Raw genomic sequence first — 17,226 nt, forward strand, 5'->3', positions numbered from 1 at the left:
TCCTTCTTAAATTCTTCCAAAAATTTGAAGAGGAGGGAACACTCCCAACTCATTTTATGGGGGCAGCATTACCCAGATAAGGCACTAGAAGAAAAGGGAACTATAGGCAAATATAAATATAGATGCAAAAACTATCAACAAAATACTAGCAAACAAATTCGTCATCACATTAAGAGGATCATACCATTATCAACCATGATTCATCCCTAGGATGCATTGATAGTTCAAAATATTCAAATCAGTAAGGGTGATACCTCACATGAATGGAATGAAAGGTAAAAATCCTATGATCATCTCTCACAAGATGCAGGAAAAAACAAAATGAAACATCATTTTATCATAAAACTCTCCACAGATTGGCTATAGAAGAAATGTACCTCAGGATAATAAAGGCCACATATGATAAACCCCATAGCTAACATCATACTCGACAGTGAAGGGCTGAAAACTTTCCTGCTAAGATCAAGAAGAAGACAAAGGTGCTCACTCTCAGTGCTTCTATTCAACATAGTACTGGAAATCCTAGCCAGAGAAGTTAGTCAAGAAAAGTAAATAAAAGTCGTCCAAATTAAAAAGCAGTAAAATTGTCTCTGTTTACAGGTGATGTGATCTTATATGTAGAAAATCTTTATATATTCCACCATAAATCCGTCAAAACTAAGAAATTCAGCACAGTTGTAGGATACAATATCAACACCCCCAAATCAGTTTCATTTCTATACACTCCCATAAACTATCTGTAAAAGAAATAAAGAAAGCAGTTTTATTTACGGTAGGATCATAAAATACTTAGGAATAAATGTAACCAGGGAGATGAAAGAGGTGAAATGTCTGTGTACTGAAAATTACAAGACATTGATGAAAGAAATTGAAGAAGACACAAATAAATACACATCCCATGTTTATTGATTGGGGGAATTAGTATTGTTAAAATGGCTTTAGTACCCAAAGTGATCTACAGATTCAGTGCAGTTCCTATCAAAAGCCCAATGACATTTTTCAAAGAAATAGTTAAAAATAAAAATAAAAAAACAGTCCTAAAATTTGTACGGAACTACAAGACCTTGAGTAGCCAAAGCTATCCTGAGAAATAACAAAGCTGGAGACATTATTCACAATAGCCCAAACATGGAAACAACCAAGTGTCTATCAGTGGATGAACGGATAGAGAAAATGTGATGTATATATACTATAGAATATTGTTCAACCATAAAAAGAAGGAAATCCTGCCTATGGTGACAACATGGAATGACCTTGAGGGCATTATTCTAAGTTAGAAGTCGGATAGGGAAAAACAAGAACTGTGTGATGTCACTTATATGTGAAATGTAAAAGGCCAAATTTATAGAAATAGAGGATAAAATGGTGATTTTCAGGGCCTGGGATGTGGGGGGAGTGGGGAGCTGTTGCTACAAAGGCACAAATTTCCAACTGTAAGATGAGTATGTTCTGGGGATCTAATGTACAGCATGATCACTATAATTAACAAGACTTTATTGTATACTTGAACATTGTTAGGAGAGCAGGTCATATATGTTATTACCACACACAAAAACGATAATTATGTGAGTGGATGGAGATGTTAAGTAACCTATTGTGGTAATCATTTTGCAATATACATGCATATCAAAACAGCACATTGTCCACCTTGAACTTACATAAATTATATATCAATGACATCTCAGGAAAGCTGGAAGAAAAAAAAGCACTAGGGAGAGATAACGAATATAGCAGGGATACTTGTGAAGCCATAAGTGGAAGTATAAACAGAGGTAGGCGTGGAATGGAGAAAACAGTTCAGGGCATATTGGTAACTCCAGAGAAGCTGAGACTTTGGAGGTAGGAGTTAACAATAGGTGATGGGGTAAGATGAGGGACTTAACATAGTGTGATTTGTTAAATGTTAAGCTGCAAAACAGTTAATTACTTTTCTTCTTCTTCTGCCTCATGTGTGGAATATTTGCACTTAAATTCTTAGGTGGAAGATTAGAAGATTCTTTTCTAGAGAAATTCATAAAAGACTGCCATGAAGTGCCATTTGGATTTCACCAGTAAAGAGATTATCTCCCTCCTAGAACTCCCTAAAGTGAAGCCTGCTGGTTGACAAGTCTTTTCATGCTCATGGACCTTTCTGTAAACTCCTGAGTGACTTATTGTTAAATATAAATGGCCACGCAAGGATTAACAGACATTTCAGGGAAAAATAGCAGCTGGAAAGAGAGAGACCCAAATCTACCAGTATGAGAAAACAAGTAACAACAATAAAAATTATCAGACGGACACAGATAATGCAGAAACAGAAAAATATGCCAAAAAATTAATTAGTATTCTCAAAAATTTAATGTTTTTAAATATAAAAGTGTTGCAGAGATCATCAGGAGGTTTTATAGGAGAATTCACTATCCATTAGGGATTCCAGACAAAGGAAGAAAATGATCGGAGCAGTAATAATGCGAAAATTTCCTTTATTATGCAGGACTCAAATATCTAGGCTCATGGATGTATACTTGCCTAGCATAATGAACAGGTGACACAAAGACTGACCCCAAGGTATGCCATTGTGAAATTTACAACAGATAGGGTAAAGACATTTGAAAAGCTTCTGGGGGGAAAATGTAATGTTGTATACAAGAGAATGAAGATCAAAATGACATTGTCTTTCTTGTTAGCAATAATGGGTACTAGAAGACAATGGAATGATGCCTTCAATAATCTGAGGAACCTTGAATTCTATACTCAGATAAATGTTTTATCCATTTATGTAAAGTAAGATTAGTGATGTTTTGATTGCAAGGACTTGGGAAATTTAACTCTCATATTTCATTTCTTAGGAATTACTTGAAAGTGTGGTCCAACAAAATGTGGGACTAAATTAATTAAAAGGTAGATACAGAGTTTATGAAATTATGTCTCTAACCCCAGTGCGACATGAAAGTAATCCCCTCTAGAATGACATTTATGAAGCAGGGCCTATAGAACAATCAGCTCAGATTCCTTAAACCTGTAGGAAAAATAGGGTCTGGATAGGGTGCCTATTATGATTAGCTTTTTGAAGAAATAAAGATTATCATAGTTAGAATATTAGAGAATTTGAAACTCAAGGAAAAACAAAAGCTATAATCAAAACAAAGTATAATCAAATATATATAGTCATCACATAGATACATGGCTCAGTAGTGAGACAGGATGCTTCCATGACATAATTATTAACATTGATTATTGCTTTAACTTTAAATACTATGCTGGGAAGGTAATTGAAGAAGCAGAAAGGTAAAAAGATAAGGAATCTAGAATTTTTTAAATTAATTTATTTTGAGAGAGCAAGTGGGCGAGTGAGCTTGCGAGAAGGGGAAGGGCAGAGAGAGAGAGAGAGAGAGAGACAGAGACAGAGACCGAGACCGAGACAGAGGAGAGAATCCCAAGCAGGCTCCATGCTCTCAGCTCAGAGCCCGAGGTGGGGCATGAACTCACAGACTGTGAGATCACGATCTGAGCTGAAACCAAGAATTGGATGCTTAACCAATTGAGCCACCCAGGCACCCTTAAGTGAGCTAAGTTTTTACTATAAAGTATAAGGGTATTATTTAGCAATGTGGATGTAAAAATGTTAACAGGACAGAATTGGGGGGTAAGAAAAAGCATAAGGAGGTTCTACTGATTCTTGTAAAATAATTTTAGTATAATCAGATTTTTTAAAAACCATGAGCTAGACATTTAAAGTGAGATAAATTAGTTGGGAAAAAATGAAGTTTTTTTTTTTTTTTTTAATTGAGTTGGTGTAAAATAACCATTTGAGTGAGTGGTTTTCTGTCTCTGTGTAACACTCAAGGTAAGTTGTAGAAAGATTAAAGTACTAGAGGAAAATAAATAATGATAAAATTGTGGAATGGACGTTAAGTTTTTTTTTTTTTTTTTTACATAGCCAAATCTAATTTATTTATTTTCAACGTTTATCTTTTCATCTAAATTTTCTACTTCTAGAAATTCCTTTAATAAAATAACTATACACACAAACTTGCACAGCATTATTAAACAGCAAAATATTGGAAGCAATATAAATCTCTTATAGTAGGGTATATTTAAATAAATGTTCTTTTATTCATTCATTCATTCATTTATTTATGAAGTTTATTTATTTTTATTTATTTTTAGAGAGAGAGAGAGGGAGAGAGTGAGCAGGTAAGCGAGGGTAGGGCAGAGAGAGAGGAGAGAATCCCAAGCAGGCTCTGCACTGTCAGCATAGAGCCTGATGTGGGGCTTCAACTTGTGAACCATGAGATTATGACCTGAGCCAAAATCAAGTTGGATGCTTAACCAACTGAGCTACCTAGGTGCCCCTAAATAAATATATTCTTTTGAACGTACTACAAAGTAAATATTGTAGTATATGGTTTTTATTTGTAGAGAAATAGATTTGTGATATATTTTTGAGCAAAAAGTAGATTAAAAGAACTTTATTTAGTATGGTTCTTTTCTTTGCCTACCAGTATAAATGCTAATTGCTGAGAAATAGAAAATGAAGATAAGCAGAAAGAGCACTCTTTTACATGCAAAGAAATGTGTGGTTTTCATTCATCAAGATACCTGATATTACTCAGTGGAGATTTTGATATATATTTTTTCCTTTTCTTTTTTTTTTTTTTTAATGTTTTTTATCTGTATTTGAGAGACAGAGAGAGGCAGTGCAAGCAGGGGAGGGTCAGAGAGAGAGGGAGACACAGAATCCAAAGACAGGCTCCAGGCTCTGCGCGGTCAGCACAGAGTCCGATGAGGGGCTCGAACCTATGAACTGTGAGATCATGACCTGAGCCGAAATCGGACGCTTAACCGACTTAGCCACCCAGGCGCCCCTCTTTTACTTTTTAAAAATTTATTTTATAATTAACTGTAATTAACATATGTTGGTGTATATGTGGCCATGTGTTTGTGTGTTGACAAAGGAGAAAGATAGTGTTTAAAAAGAACAGAGAATTCTAAGTCACAAGAGAATTCTGTAGTTTTACTATTGTGTCATACAAAATGTAATACCTTACATGTAGTCTTATTGTAGTGAATTTTGTTAATGCAAAAACAATCCCCTTGCCAGAGAAATATAAAATATAGGTTTAAATATGAACTGGAGACTTTCAAAGGGCTAAGGATCCCAGCTATAATTTAATTAATTAATTTATTTATTAGAGTGAGAAAGAGACACAGGAGGGGAAGTGGGGGGAGGGGGGAAAGGGAGAATGAGAATCTTAAGCAAGCTCCATTCCCAGCATGGAGCGTGATGTGGGGCTTGATCTCACAACCGTGAGATCATGACCTGAGGTAAAATCAAGAGTGGGGTGCTTAACTGACTAAGCCATGCAAGCACTTCAGGATCCGAGTTATAATTTTAAAGGTAATGTAGTGAATACCTCAATTTAAAAACAAAGTTCCCACGGTATCATAATCCTAGATTTCTCATCTTACTGATGGAAATTTTTGGGGATCTGATTAAGTTACATGCAGAGCTATTTCTTTATCCCTCCTTTATTCATTTATTTATTAAGAGTTTTTAAAAAATGTTTATTTTTAATAGAGAGAGAGAGAAAGAGAGAAGAACATGAGCGGGGGAGGGGTAGAGAGAGAGGGGACACAGAATCTGACGCAGGCTCTAGGCTCTGAGCTATCCGCACAGAGCCCAACGCAGTGCTTGAACCCACGAACCGGGAGATCACAACCTGAGTTGAAGTTGGACACTTAACCAACTGAGGCAACCAGGCACCCCATTTATCCTTCCCTTAAAGTATCATACAAAGTACACATATGTATATACATATATACACCCCATGGACACTACTATGCAAAAATAACTTTTTATTTTTATTTTTATTTTTTTATTTTGACTTCCACAGTTCATTAATTTTTTTATTTTTTTATTTTTTTATTTTTTATTTTTATTTATTTATTTATTTTTTTACAAATAGTTTATTGTCAAATTAGTTTCTACATAACACTCAGTGCTCATCCCCAAAGTGCCCTCCTCCATGCCCATCCCTCCCCCCCCCCCCCATCAGTCCTCAGTTTTTGTCAGCATTCAAGAGTCTCTCATGGTTTGCCTCTCTCCCTTTCCCCCACCATTTCCGCCCTTCTTCTCCCGCTTGTTCCTCCGTCAAGTTCCTCCTAATCCTCCTATACGTGCAAACATATGATATTTGTCCTTCTCTGCCTGACTTATTTCGCTCAGCATAACACCCTCAAGGTCCATCCATGTTGCTACACATGGCCAGATTTCATTGTTTCTCATTGCCATGTAGTATTCCATGGTATAGATAAACCACATCTTCTTGATCCATTCATCTGTTGATGGACACTTAGGCTCTTTCCATGTTTTAGCTAAAAATAACTTTTTAAATATGATGTTTGATATGTTCTTTTTCCTTAATTTTGAATCACTGTCTTGTTTTGTTTTCATTTGTTTCTTTGAATTGGATATTGGAGCTGGTTGCCAAAGCATGCTAAATGCCAGAGCTAGTGCTGGTAAACGTGAAGAAACTCTGTTTTGATGTTGCAGCTCTTTTGTACTTTTCATGTGTGGTGAGATTCAGAGAGGTAACTTTAGATTTTCTTATATCTTGGTCTTGACAGTGATTTTCATGGTTATCATTTGGGTTTCAGACATAAAACGGGGGTCATAGTCCTACTTCACTTTGTTATCCTATGGGATGTTATTTTAGGTTTGGTTTCCTTGAGGAAACCTGGGAGGTTGTATTTGAGTGGTTTAGTCAAGCACATGACCCGTCAGAGTAGGGGTCAGAGGAGTGAGAAGAGAAGTTGGTAGAGTCCATACAATGGTCCAGTTGTAGGCCAGTCTGGTTCTTTAATCCATGGGGCCTTCTGAGAAGCCATGGGACTGACAGCAGTGGGAGAGACAGAATGGGAAATCATTTGTCTTTCAGCTCTTTGGTCAAGGGCTGTCTCCCTTCTGGGTTAAGACTCATGAGCGTTAAGTAATTCTGATGGTGTCCAAAGCCCCAGGGCAGGAAGGAAGCTAGATGTCCGGTGTAAGTGTGAGAGCTGGTTTCAGGGTCCACTATGAGACTCTCCAAGGCTGCCCGCAGCAGGTTGCTGATGCTTTAGCCGGAAGAGGCTGAAGCTGAGAAGATCTGAAGTGGAGCACAGGAGGCGTCTGGTACAGATATTTCAGCCTTAAAATGTAGTACGAATGCAAAATTGAATGGCAGTGTGTAGCACGATTAGATGCCATTAATGATTATGCATCTAAAGATTGCTGGCTCAGGTGCTTCCATAGTAGAAAGTCAAACAAGTTTCCTATTTCATTTTCAGCAGGTAGACAGGTAGAGCTTAAAATTCTTAATGTTTTTTGTTTGAGTTATCTTTTAATGCAAACTACTTTACATAATATAATCTTATTTAAACCTTGTGACAACTCTGAGCTGCATTTTACACAGAGAAGGAAAGAACCAAAGTTATAGAATTATTGAGTTTAAGAGCTTAGATTTAAAGACGTGGCTTACTCCCAAGAAACTTTTACACACACACACACACACACACACACACACACACACACAGACACACACACACTATAATTGAAGTTCATGTAATTATACCAGGTCTCCAGGCCTTTAAGTCTAGACCTCTCTTCTGATTCTAAAGGTTATTTGTATGTATTTTTTTTAGTCCACTAGAGGTCAGTATTGGGTTGATAAAGACTGGAGACTGCCTTTTGATTCACAGAATTTTAACTGAATCTTAACTGCTAGGTACCCTTGGAAGTAGTATTTCACAATAAAACTTCTTAAGATAGGTAGGGTACCTCACAGACACATTATGACAGTTTTAAAAGTATCAATAGATACATTTTTAGGTTAATAGTCCAGATTAGTAATTCTTATAGGTGTTCCCTCCCTCTACCCTTCTCTCTCTTTTTTGTTCCCTCTCTTTTAATAGGTAGGAAAACATCCAGATCATCTCTTTTATTGAACCAGATTTTATTCTTACATATATATATATTTTTTTGTTGCCTATTGCCTTTATATAGTAAACATTTATCTAAATTTACTATGTATATATCACTGTGTCTGGGTTTGGAGGATTCTAAGAATGGTAAAATGTGCTTTCTATCCTCAGAGAGAGAAGAGTTACATAATCAAGTGCTGTACTGGCCTCTTTTATTCATTTATTTATTGTTTTGTTTGTTTGTTTGTTTGTTTTACCTGTCTATGTGGCAGGTTTACTAAGCTTATCTTCTCTTCTTTCAACTTATTATTTCCATGGTTTTTATTATTTGCCACCATCTAGTCAACAAGACCAGAATACTTGGAGTTATCCTTATTTCTTTCACCTCTTCCATGTACTACATTGAAATCAGTAAATTCTGTTTCTTCTGCTAGTTATCTGTCTGCTGCCTACCTTAATTCAAGTCCTCGTCATTATTATTTGGACTGTTATAGGGATCTATATCAGTTTTTCTGTTTCTAGTCTTTACCTTCTCCCAGTTGACTACTCCTCTGCTCCTGGAGAATTTGCCTGAATTGGAAAGCTGATCTTCTTCTTCCATGCTTATGAGTGATGAGTTCCATTACAGGCATTACCTACTAGTGAACCTTGAAACTGCTTTGTATGGTTTCTTTATCTCTTGGTAGTTCATTATCACCTAAGCTTTTATACAAAATTACTTCTTCTTTGGGTGAATAATGTTATTTCACATGTGGTGATCTTTTCTCATGCTCTTTCCCTCTTCTGGCATGCTTATCCTTTTACCTATCTCCCTTTGGAAAATTTATATTTATCTTTTAAAACCACAGTTTGCTACCCTTTCCTCTGTGAAGCCCATTTTAATCCCCTCCATACATATATAACTACTTTCTCCTATGTCCAATTATTGCACTTGCATATCTGTTATTCTGCTTATTACATTGAATTTCCATCACTTAATTGCCTGTCTCTGCTTCCTGTAATAGTATGACATGAGGTTTGTGAGTCAAGTACTCCATCTTATTCTCCATAGACCCAGGATGTAGCACAGTGCCTGGTACCAATATACATTCAAGACATGTTTGGCTGAAAGTAGGGATACAGAGAGGATGCTCTGGGAATTAGCACAATGAGAGGAGGCTTCCTAAAGGAAGACGTCTAGTTGGGATTCAGAGGACAGGTTGGATTCAGGCAGGGAGAGGTCATCCAATAGAGAAATGGCATAATATTCCTCGTGTATTAAGTGGTAGAATTTGATCCAAGTGGAAGATTCATGTTGAAGAGTACTAGGTAAGTACATTGGAAAATTAGGTTCAGCTTCCATTATGGTGGAGTCTAAGAGAGGTTGAGATGGAGTTGGGATTTGTACTTTTTGAAATCCCCCCCTTTCTCTCACGCTCAATTTATGTGATGAATGATGTGGGTTAAGAGGAGCCTGGCTATAATATACAGAGGAATTCTAATGGGAAGGTGATGAGTTCTATTACAGGCATGTTGGGAGTGAGGTGGAGGAACTCACAAGCAATATAGTCAATGTGCTACTGGAGATGTGCTGCTGGGTCCTGGGAGAGTGGTAAGAGAAGAGGGCTTGAGGGAGAAATCTTGCTTAATTTCTCTATATTAGGAAACCAGAGAAGAACATATATGAGGGAATCTTGAGGAAGAGGTCATTAACATGTAAAAATTGGTCATGAAGAGAATGAACACTTAAGAGAAAGAAAATACCTAAATACTTTCTAATGTCTACTGTCTGCTTGCACCTGCTTCCCTGAACTCCAACATAGGAGGCAGAAATCAGTCAGCTGCTTCTTTGGCTCACGGTTATAAAGGTTGTCTTTGGAGGGACAGAATAAATGGTCCTGCTGAGATAGTTTAGCATGGTAGAAGAGCTCTGAAGGGCTTTTGTTGTTTTTTTCATGGACTTAGGATCACATTTTAATTTTAGCATGTGTTACAAGTATTTATATATTTATATCTATATTCACTCTTTCCCACTTCCTTCCAATCCCCTAACATATGGTTTAGATAGATGTTAATTTTCATTTGCATTCATAATGGGTAATATCTTAGTATTTTATTGTTCTACCTGAGATTCATTATTTCTGACTTGGCCACTTCTGCTTAACAGATCTGCTCTGACTGCCCTTTCCCAGACTGAAGCCTTGATAATTTTGACCGAGACTCCAAGTTCTGATAAAAAGCCTTGGAATACAACTTGCAGTGCTTTGATTTCTGGTGGAGGGTTTACTGTCTTAATTTGCCTATTTGGCTGAACTGCATTCCTTCGAATTGATGGAAACACCAGACACCACCTAAAAAGAACAAATCATAGAGGATCTAAAATTACTTCCATAGGATACTTCCAGATTTGTATCATTTCAAGTTTAAATGACAGTCCTGAAGTATGGCTCCTCTTGATTGCTTTTGATATGCTGATAGTATTTTATTAATTATGAAGAAACATAAGTGACTTGGGATTGAATGGAATAAGACCATCTTCTGAAAGCTTTTGGGTTTGTGGTACTGAAGGAGAGGATAGGCTTAAAGGACAAAGGATCACTCTAGTCCACGGCTTGCTTTTTTAAATAGAAAAGCTCTAGGAAGTTCTCCCTTCCTTTGTGCCTTCCCAGAGACCTGGATCCCTTTTTGTGTGGTTTGCTTGGAAATGGAAAAGAACTTATTACTTTTGAGAGGGAAAGAAAGACTATTCTATCTAATTTAGGTGTCAGATGCTTGGAAGACAGGGATATTTTGTGTACATACGGTAAATTAAATGCTTTTGGATACCCTCTCTATCTCAGTTTGTTACTGAAGCCATGTATATTTTATGTAAGACAAACCAAAATATCAGTGAGTATTATGCATAGAAACAAGCTTGTCCATTGATTCAGATCTCTGGAATGTAGATTCTTTTCATTTTCTTGGCAGAAACTAGCCCACATAGTTCAAGATTTTCTCTGTCCTATTAAAATTGCCTCATTTAACCAGTGCCTGGACTAACATCTTATACTTAATATTTATCTTGAAATTTAAAAAAAGTATTTATTTGTTTGTTTATTTAGAAAACAAGTAGGGGAGGGGCAGAGAGAGAAAGAGGAGGACAGAGGATCTGAAGTGGGCTCCATGCTGATAGCGGAAAGCCCAGTATGGGACTCGAACCCATGAACTATGAGTTCATGACTCGAGCTGAAGTCGGGCATTGAACTGACTGAGACACCCCGGTGCCCCTTATCTTGAATTTCTTAGTCTCATTCAGAATATTTGGAGACTCTTATTTTCTCCAGAACTAATTTCTGCCTGTCACTATGGAAAAAAATGTTACATATTGATTAAAAAATGTATATTTTGAGAAGCCATGCTTCTTAAGCTTTGTATCTTGGGATGACACCAAGTATTACTAAAAAAAAAAAAAAAAAAATGGAAGTTTCATTGTGAACTTTTGGAACATGCTGGGTTAAAACAAATTAAAGACGTTTTCTTAAAAACGATTTCTCTTAGTTTTTATTGTTAATGTGCATTGTGGCTACAAGAAGGCTCCATGACGACAGTTTTTCCCATTTATTTGACAACAGAACCTTTTGTGGGAGAAATACTTTGTCATGCTGTGAGGGGCTGTGGGTAGAGTAGGTTGATTTCTGATCTGAAATTTAGGAGATCATACGTTGAGCTTCTGACTTGCCACTAACCAGCCTTGTGACCTCACACGGATCCTTTGCCTTCTAGCCTCAGTTTCCTAAGTAGTGACAAGGTCACTTATAACTCTAATACTGTATGAGTTAATACTTATGTTGTTGACTCTGCATAGTCACACTTTCCACCCCTTTGTATGTATTGAAACCACACCATCTGAATCTATTTTGTAAACTTGAGGGGATTACATTTCCTTTTTATGAAAGTTCAGAAGAAGAAACCCTTAAAAACTTTGTTTTCCACAGATTAAGGTCATGCAATCCTGAAGGATTAGTTAGTTCAAATTACTCTATTAAGATGTTTCATTCCCCTGATTACATTTTATTGGTCTCTTATAACCACAGAGATTATAACCACTGTTTTTAAGAGTCTGCTAAGCTAAAAAGTTCTTGTCCCTCTTCCCCAAACCACAATGATTCCAGTGTGCATTTATCTCATAAGAGATACATATTGAGTCATTTGCACTAATGTCTTGGCTACTTATGTGAAAAAGGGTAGATTTCACTTTGTGATTATTTACTGGGTATATTTGGAAAGTCTAATGATAATATTGACTGATTATCTTTTTTTTTCCTGGGAAAATGAATCAACATGGGTAGTATCAGGGTTAAAAATGTATACATTAAGGGGTGCCTGAGTGGCTCAGTTGGTTATGTGTCCGAATCTTGGTTTTGACTCAGGTCATGCTCACAATTTGTCAGTTCAAGCCCTGCACTGAGCTCTGAACTGCCAGTATGGAGCGTGCTTGGGATTCTCTACATCTCTTTCTGTCTCTACCCCACTAGCACTCTCTCGCTTTCTCTCTCAAAATAAATAAACTTTAAAAACAATTTTTAAAAAAGTGTATATTAATATGTTTGATTTTATTTATGGGACTAAAGCTATGAATTAAGACACTTTGTTATATTTTCTTTAAGATACCAGTTTGCTCAATATTAGGTGTTCTTTGAATGCTTAATCAAACTTTGTTTCTCTTCTTTCTTTCTTTCTTTCTTTCTTTCTTTTCTTTCTTTTCTTTCTTTTCTTTCTTTTCTTTCTTTTCTTTCTTTCTTTCTTTCTTTCTTTCTTTCTTTCTTTCTTTCTTTCTTTCTTTCTTTCCTTCCTTCCTTCCTTCCTTCCTTCCTTCCTTCCTTCCTTCCTTCCTTCCTTCCTTCTTTCCTTCTTTCTTTCTTTCTTTCTTTCTTTCTTCTCTTCCTTCCTTCTTTCTTTCTCTTTTTGTAATGTGGTATATGTGTTTCTATCCTAGGCTCAGCAACAGAGAAACCTGGATAACATCATCTTGCAACAACCCAGGATAGGTAGCAAGAGAAAATCGAAGAAAGACACATACACAGTTTTTGATACAGAGATAGAAAGCACTAGCCCCAAGTCTGAACAGGACTCAGGAATTCTGGATGTTGAAGATGAGGAAGATGATGAAGAGGTAACTGACATTTTAACTGGGGAAAGGAGACTAATGTCAGGTTTAAATGTAGTATATTTGAGATGTGATGAAGAATTTATCTATCTAACATAGCCTGTGTGACCTTCTGGATGTTAAATATCATTTTAAATACAAATGAGCCTCAATTTAAGGAAACTGAAGATGCATCATGATATCTTAGAATTTAAATGTGGAGATTTTGAATACAATCATCCACTTTTATTTTTTTTAAGTTTCAAGGTTTTTGATTGTATACTGACTGGGTACTACATTAAGGAAAGAGTAGAGTTTACCTGACCTAGAGAAAGGTCTAGTTTCCACTGAAATGGAAACATAGCTACTTGAGATGAAAGATAATATTTAATTTTAATTTTATTTATTTTTAGTAGTTTATTTAATTTTGAGAGAAAGCACAAAAACACTGTGGGGGGGGGTGGGCAGAGAGAGAGGGGGACAGAGGGTCTGAAGCAGACCCTGTGCTGACAGCAGAGGAAGCTTGAACCCATAAACCATGAGATCATGACCTGAGCCAAAGTTGGATGCTCAACTGACTGAGCCACCCAGGTGTCCCAAAAGCTATTATGTTAAACAGTGTGCTGCACATAAAGGGATCTTAGACTGAAAATATTAAGAGGCTTGACGAAGTTGACAATACGTTTCTGGAGGAAATAAATATGAGTGCTTATAGAGAATTTGGGGATTTTGTGACATATCCTTAACGTCTAAAATTAGTTCTGTGTCACTTTCAGGTAAAGAATAAGATTAAGTGGCTTAAGTAGTGCATATATTTATGTCCTGATTTGTTGTTAGAAGTATATTTAATAGTTTTTAAAAATAAAACCACTGTGACACTTGAGATTTCTTTTTAAAATGTTTTTCTAAGTACTTCCTATTTGCATAAATTGGATCAGTTTCTTTATGAATGTAGTGGTTAGGAGCATGGACTTTGGAGTCATACAGATTTTATTCAGATCCTGGCTTTGCCATTTTATTTTATTTTTAAAAATTCTCATTAATACTCTTATTTACTTTTTAAATGTCCATTGACATGTGTGAGGAACCATTATGCCTGTACTCTGTCACCTGCTTGCCTTCAAACGCTTGTCTGCTTCTCATTGTTTCATTTCTCCTGATGAAATTGGATTCACTGTCTTCCCCATCCTTGTTCTTTGTTCTGTTCTCCTGTCCTTCTTCTTTATTCTCCTCTCCTTCCAAAAACTATACCCCCATGCTTTGTCACTTCTAACTTTTTAATCTTAGATACTTGTTTAACCTGTTGGAATTTTAGTCTTCATCTATCAAGTAAAGACAGTAGTCTCTACCCCATAGGATCGCACATGTGTCTGCTCCATAAAAGGTGGTTAGCAAATGTTAGTTCCTGTCCTGTTGTTACCCTTCCTTCCTTCCTTCCTTCCTTCCTTCCTTCCTTCCTTCCTTCCTTCCTTCCTTTCTCTTTCTTTCTTTCTTTCTTTCTTTCTTTCTTTCTTTCTTTCTTTCTTTCTTTCTTTACCAACTTCTGTTATGTATCACTACCATCATACTCTTCATCAGGATATGTTTATTACATAAATGAGGGACATTAATGGTTAACAATGTGTTAAAGTTTCATCAAAATCCCTATTGTACTTGGATAAAGAAATAGAGTGAAGAAAAGAACCAGGCATTTGTTTATACCTATAGAAATAGATAAGGATAGAGAAGACTTGATCCCCCTGAGTGTTTTCTGGCATTCTCTCTTCTTGCCTGGAATGACTGGTATGGTAGGATATGGGTCCACCCTGGAGACCAGATTGTCAGGTATTAGGCTCATCACTGATGACAACTTAAAGTAGTACTACAATCAAGCATCAGAATCAAGAAAGACCAATTAACGCCTTTTATTTACATTTTAGGTGTCTGTTAAGGAAATTAAATTCTATCTGGCACTATACCTAAGGAAATAGAAGTTAGACATAGTCTATGCCTCTGGATAATACACGCCTCAGAGAGATGACTGGATGATAAGATGCAAGAATGAAATACATGCATAGTTCTCACATATAGTGAGAACCTTATGGATATAAGTCATTCTTTATCATGAACTCACTGAGGACCTGGGGCAAATCCTTTTTGATTTTTGTGCTGTATTTCTTTGTTTTGCCTTCTGAGGTCCAGAGAAGATAAAGTAAGTGGGACTAGTGAAATGTGTTGAGGGGTCCTCATAAATGAAGTATTATAAGAATGTATTTGGAAGTTAACGTTTTAGGATTGTCATATATCCCAAATCAAACAGAATCCTGTTGGAGTTTTGCTGATTGAGCTCTTACAACAAGAATTCAACACTTCACTGTCATCTAATGGCATCCTATCTTAAAAAAAAATCCTACCTTCTATTTATTTACTTCTCAGTTTGAGTCTTCTTCAAGTGCACATTCTTAATCTCAAACCTCATGTAGAGAATTATTTATTTAGATGTCTCCAAACTGGTTTCTTGGCATAGTTCTTGCATGGTGTGAATAAATTCTTCAGATAAGGTCTTTCGTGACCCACTGTGACGTTCTGACCTTCATTCTTGTCATTCTTCAACAGACCTCATTGAGAGCAGCGTAAATAGTTTTTGAAATATTTTGACTTCTAAACTGTGGATACAATCCTGTAGGGCAGTGATTCTTAATCTATCTGGGGTCATATATTCCTTTGAGAGATTAGTAAAAAAAAATATGGAGCATTTTCCCAGTGAAATATGCATATATTCACTCATGAAAGGTTCTGCATGAAATTTCAGGGGATACGTGAAACTCATGTTGCCCTTCAGGACCCCTGTATAGAACCTGTGTTGTAGGTTAAGTGTTTCTTAAATTTTAATGTGCGTAGCAATCACTTTGAGTCATATTAAAATGTAGATTCAGATTCTGCAGGTTGGGGGTGAAATCTAAGAATCTGCATTTTTCACAAGCTCCCAGGTGAGAATGGTGCTTCTGTTTGCAGAGCACATTTTCAGTTGCAAGGCTATAGAGGATTTTGAGGAAGCATTTTTAGTGCCTAAAGAAAACAGGCCCTTGACTGTTTGGATGTCTTACTGATTTTTCATTAAAATGTCTTAAAATTTTTCCAACAATGAACACAGTACTTAAGAGAGAGTTGTATTTTGCTTTCTAAAATCTGCTGCTTTCAGTAGATTACCAGCATTTTTTTTTTTGGGCGAAATTTGATGATTCCAATTTAATGTATTTAAGTTTAGGTATTATTCTCTGAAGTGAGGACTTTTTCTCCTTCCTGTACTTTTAACAAAAGTGTGTTTAGAACATTCTTTGAGTCAAATGACATTTGTAGGCTATTGACTATGTCTTTAGTGTGATGATACTTAATGGAAGATCACAGAATAAGATCTTCTTACTGAGTTTGGTAAGAAAACCCAAACACCTAGAAAGTGGCTTTGAACTTAGGAAACATTTAATATATTGTTGAACTGAAATAAAGTTTGTGCCAGAAGTAGAAAAAGCTGAATAGCCTGGGAAATGAAGATGAAGTCACAGTAGTAAATTGTCATATTGGATGAAAAACCAGTTCACCTGGAGAACCAACTGACAAAGTCAGTCTCCCTCTTTTTTTTTAATCAATTTTTTAAACATTCATTTATTTTTGATGGAGAGAGTTTGACCGGGGAGGGGCAGAGAGAGAGGGAGACAGAGAATAAGGCTTCACACTGTCAGCACAGAGCCTGATGTGGGGCTCCAACCCGTGAAGTGTGAGATCATGACCTGAGCTGAAATCCAGTTCGTTGCTTAACCAGCTGAGCCACCCACGCACCCCGACAGAGTCAGTCTCTCTTGATTGCTGAGAGGTTGTGGTAGGAAAAGTATTCCTCTGTTAAATTCTCTGTTTGTATCTAAGCTAATGAAAGAGTCACCTTAATTAAAGTAAATTTTTTTCAAACTTGTCATATATTAAAGTTGAACTATGTAAACTGTTGCTATTTGACCATTTTGACCGACAACTTAAATGGATTTTCAGTGGAAGTATGTATGATTTCAGGAATTTGTTCTTAACCTTTGTATTATCCTGTGGAATATGCAGATGTTATTGCTCTTCTATCTAAATATTTAGGTAAGACTTTAATTTTTTCAAAAGTATTAATAAGCTTTTAGATTGAGAAAGTTCTTGTGGTGTTA

At 36.3% G+C, this 17,226-nt stretch overlaps 1 protein-coding gene across 3 annotated transcripts in view; it reads left to right on the plus strand.

Moving 5' to 3' along the window:
- Positions 1-17,226, plus strand: part of EXOC6B (exocyst complex component 6B) — a 604,485-nt gene that overhangs the window by 235,201 nt on the left and 352,058 nt on the right. For all 3 annotated transcript variants that reach the window (XM_039256882.1, XM_039256883.1, XM_039256884.1), the window contains exon 7: positions 12,899-13,075. In XM_039256882.1, coding sequence (XP_039112813.1) covers positions 12,899-13,075 — 177 coding nt within the window. The remainder of the gene's footprint in view (positions 1-12,898; positions 13,076-17,226) is intronic.

Source organism: Hyaena hyaena, unplaced genomic scaffold (assembly GCF_003009895.1).
Source record: "Hyaena hyaena isolate Hyena2069 unplaced genomic scaffold, ASM300989v1 scaffold_591, whole genome shotgun sequence".
NCBI lineage: Eukaryota > Metazoa > Chordata > Mammalia > Carnivora > Hyaenidae > Hyaena > Hyaena hyaena.